General features: G+C 55.4%; 1 protein-coding gene across 1 annotated transcript in view; it reads left to right on the top strand.

The window, feature by feature from the left end:
- The first annotated feature begins 2456 nt into the window (after positions 1 to 2456).
- The window catches only part of ubac1 (UBA domain containing 1), a 45012-nt gene continuing 43183 nt past the window's right edge, over positions 2457 to 4285 (top strand). The window contains exon 1 of the mRNA XM_070863750.1: positions 2457 to 2782. Within this exon, the coding sequence (XP_070719851.1) occupies positions 2642 to 2782 (141 nt within the window). The 5' untranslated portion in view covers positions 2457 to 2641. The remainder of the gene's footprint in view (positions 2783 to 4285) is intronic.

Genomic DNA, 4285 nt, shown 5'->3' on the forward strand with positions numbered 1-4285 from the left:
CTGGCTCGACAGGCGAATGGCCTCCTTCTGTGCTGTAACCATTCTATGATTCTATGAAATTGGCTGCCTTGTTTCCTACATTACAACAGTGACTACACTTCAAAAAAAAAAGTACTTCATTGGCTGTAAAGCATTTTGGGACTTCCTGAGGTTGTGCAAGGTGCTACAAGAACATAAGAATTAGGAGCAGGAGGCCATTCGGCCCCTCGAGCCTGCTCCGCCATTCAATAGGATCACAGCTGATCACCTACTTCAACTCCACTTTCCTGCACAATCCCCATATCCTTTGATTCCCTTAATACCGAAAAATCTATCGATCTCTGTCTTGAATATACTCAACGACTGAGCTTTCACAGCCCTCCGGGGTAGAGAATTCCAAAGATTCACCACCCTCTGAGTGAAGAAGTTTCTCCTCATCTCAGTCCTAAATGGCCGACCCCTTATTCTGAGACTGTGACCCATGGTTCTAGACTCCCCAGCCCAGGGGAAACATCCTCCCTGCATCTACCCAGTCAAGCCCTGTAAGAATTTTGTATGTTTCAATGAGATTACCTCTTATTCTTCTAAACTATAGAGAATATAGACATAGTCTACCCAATCTCTCCTCTTAGGACAATCCCCCCATCCTATAGAAATGCAAGTCTGTCTATTATGGTTCTATGATGCATGCACTGTCGGCAGCAGGTGAGGGGGAGTTAGTGGGAACTCCATCATCATCATCATCATAGTGTATGTATGCTTGGGGTTACTAGCCACCAGATGGCGCCACTGTCGGAGGTCATTGGGCTGTACGCACGTGTGTGCGGCCCAGGTATAAAAGGCAAGCCATCATGTAATGTAATCACTTTGGGCCCTAATAAAGCAGAGCCAGGTTTGCCCTTGTGTTAGTTTACAGTATTCAGTTTATCGAGTTATTACATACATAGAAACATAGAAACATAGAAAATAGATGCAGGAGCAGGCCATTCAGCCCTTCTAGCCTGCACCGCCATTCAATGAGTTCATGGCTGAACATGAAACTTCAGTACCCCCTTCCTGCTTTCTCGCCATAACCCTTGATCCCCCGAGTAGTAAGGACTTCATCTAACTCCCTTTTGAATATATTTAGTGAATTGGCCTCAACTACTTTCTGTGGTAACAATAGGCAGTCCCTCAAAATCGAGAAAGACTTACTTCCACTCTAAAAGTGAGTTCTCAAATGACTGAGGAGTCCAATGCGGTAATTACAGTCTCTGTCACAGGTGGGACAGATAGTCGTTGACGGAAAGGGTGGTTGGGGAGCCAGGGTTGACACACGCTCCTTCCGCTGTCTACACTTGGTTTCTGCTTGCTCTCGGTGATGGGAATCGAGGTGCTCACTACCCTCCCAGATGCTCTTCCTCCACTTTGGGTGGTCTTTGGCCAGGGATTCCCAAGAGTTGGTGGGGATGTTGTGCTTTGTCAACGAGGCTTTGAGGGTGTCTTTGAAGCATTTTCTCTGCCCACTTGGGGCTCGTTTGCTGTGTCGAAGCTCCACATAGAGCGCTTGCTTTGGGAGTCCCGTGTCGGGCATGCGGACAATGTGGCCCGCCCAACGGAGCTGATCGAGCGTGGTCAATGCTTCGATGCTGGGGATGTTGACCTGAGCGAACACTGGCATTGGTTATCATCATCATCGTAGGCAGCGCCTTAAAATCGAGGAAGACTTGCTTCCACTCTAAAAATTAGTTCTCAGATGGCTGTACAGTCCAATGCAGGATTTACCGTCTCTGTCACAGGTGGGACAGACAGTGGTTGAAGGAAAGGGTGGGTGGGGAGTCTGGTTTGCCGCACGCTCCTTCCGCTGCCTGCGCTTGTTTTCTGCATGCTCTCGGCGACGAGACTCGAGGTGCTCGGCGCCCTCCCGGATGCTCTTCCTCCACTTAGGGCGGTCTTTGGCCAGGGATTTTTTTTTGTTGTTGTTGAAATCCCAGTTTTAATAAATGTCACTTTCTACAGCTCGTTTAGGAGACCAATTTATGTGGGTAAACCCTCTTAGACAGACAGAATGTGGAGTTCCCAGGCACCGGTGTGGATGTTGAACTTTATCAAGGAGGCTTTGAAGGTGTTCTTTACGGCCTTCCGCGAGAGGTGGGCACCAGAGGGACTGGAGTGCATTATCACGCCCGGCAACCAAATTTTAATTTGAAGGTCAAAATTTAATGTACTTGACGGTTTTAGTGCCCCCTCTAATAAGGGAGCATTTGATTGATGGTTTCAACTAAAATAGTTGAAGACGTGTTGATTGTGTCCTTAAAAAAAAAAGGGGCACTTGATTTAAAAGTTTTACACCAAAATAGTTGAAGGTGATCTTGAAACTACAACGCCCAGAATGCCTTGCGCGCCGCGCGCAGGCGCACGGGCGAGGAGGCGGGTGACCCTTCCCGCCCTGTGGGAGCGCGGGTGAAAGGTGAAAGGTGGCACTGGTCGGCGAGGCCGCGGGTGGGCGGAGAGCGGAGGCTGACCGCGGCGCGGGGTGGTGGCAAAGCCCAGCAGGCCGGGCCCAGTGCGATGGTGGGCGGTGGGGACTGAGCGAGGGGGGGGCCGACGGTGTCTGTGTGTGTACGGGCCGTGTGCTCTCAGTGACAGAGACAGTCGGGCGGCGGCACTGGGACCGGCCGCCATGTTTGTGCAGGAGGAGAGGATGTTCGCCGGCAAGCCGGCGCTGCGGCTCCACATCTGCACCATGGAGGGCGCCGAGTGGCTGGAGGAGGTGACCGAGGACACCGGCATCGAGAAACTCAAGGAGCGCTGCTTGAAGCACGTAAGGCAGGCCGCCGCCGCTGCCCCGCGGGTGGGATGGGGAGGGGAGGGAGTGAGAGGGGAGTAGATGGGTGAGTGAGTGAGGGAGTAAGGGGGGTGAGTGAGGGGGGGGGGAGTAGGGGGGTGAGTGAGTGAGGGGGAGTAGGGGGGTGAGTGAGGGAGGGAGAGTAGGGGGGTGAGTGAGTGAGGCCGAGTAGGGGGGTGAGTGAGGGAGGGAGAGGGGAGTAGATGGGTGAGGGAGGGAGAGAGTGAGGGAGGGAGAGAGTGAGGGAGGGAGGGAGAGAGTGAGGGAGGGAGAGAGTAAGGGGGTGAATGAGGTAGGGGGGTGAATGAGGGAGGGGGGTGAGTGAGGGAGGGAGTAGGGGGTGAGTGAGGGAGGGAGTAGGGGGTGAGTGAGGGAGGGAGTAGGGGGTGAGTGAGGGAGGGAGTAGGGGGTGAGTGAGGGAGGGAGTAGGGGGTGGGTGAGGGAGGGAGTAGGAGGTGAGTGAGGGAGGGAGTAGGGGGGTGAGTGAGTGAGGGAGTAGGGGGGTGAGTGAGGGAGTAGGGGGGTGAGTGAGGGAGTAGGGGGGTGAGTGAGGGAGTAGGGGGGTGAGTGAGGGAGTAGGGGGGTGAGTGAGGGAGGGAGTAGGGGGGTGAGTGAGGGGGGTGAGTGAGTGAGGCCGAGTAGGGGGGTGAGTGAGGGAGGGAGAGGGGAGTAGATGGGTGAGGGAGTGAGTGAGGTAGGGGGGTGAGTGAGGTAGGGGAGGGAGGGGAGTGAGGGAGGGAGTAGGGGGGTGAGTGAGGGAGGAAGTAGGGGGGTGAGGGAGTAGGGGGGTGAGTGAGTGAGGGAGTAGGGGGGTGAGTGAGGGAGTAGGGGGGTGAGTGAGGGAGTAGGGGGGTGAGGGAGTAGTGAGTGAGTGAGGGAGTAGGGGGGTGAGTGAGTGAGGGAGTAGGGGAGTGAGTGAGGGAGTAGGGGAGTGAGTGAGGGAGTAGTGAGGGAGTAGGGGAGTGAGGGAGTAGGGGAGTGAGGGTAGGGGGGTGAGGGAGTAGGGGGGTGAGTGAGGGAGTAGGGGGGTGAGTGAGGGAGTAGGGGGGGTGAGTGAGTGAGGGAGTAGGGGGGTGAGTGAGTAGGGGGTGAGTGAGTGAGTAGGGGGTGAGTGAGTGAGTAGGGGGGTGAGTGAGTGAGTAGGGGGGTGAGTGAGTGAGTAGGGGAGAGGTGAGTAGGGGGTGAGGGAGTAGGGGGGTGAGGGAGTAGGGGGGTGAGTGAGTGAGGGAGTAGGGGGGTGAGTGAGTAGGGGGGGTGAGGGAGTAGGGGGGTGAGTGAGTAGGGGGGTGAGTGGTGAGTGAGGTGAGTGAGGAGTAGGGGATGTGAGGGAGTAGGGGAGTGAGTGAGGGAGTAGGGGAGTGAGTGAGGGAGTAGGGGGTGAGTGAGTGAGGGGGTAGGGGGGTGAGTGAGTGAGGGAGTAGGGGGGTGAGGGGAGTAGGGGGTGAGTGAGTGAGGGAGTAGGGGAATCTATGGCCCTTA

Source organism: Pristiophorus japonicus, chromosome 20, assembly GCF_044704955.1.
Source record: "Pristiophorus japonicus isolate sPriJap1 chromosome 20, sPriJap1.hap1, whole genome shotgun sequence".
Lineage (NCBI taxonomy): Eukaryota > Metazoa > Chordata > Chondrichthyes > Pristiophoridae > Pristiophorus > Pristiophorus japonicus.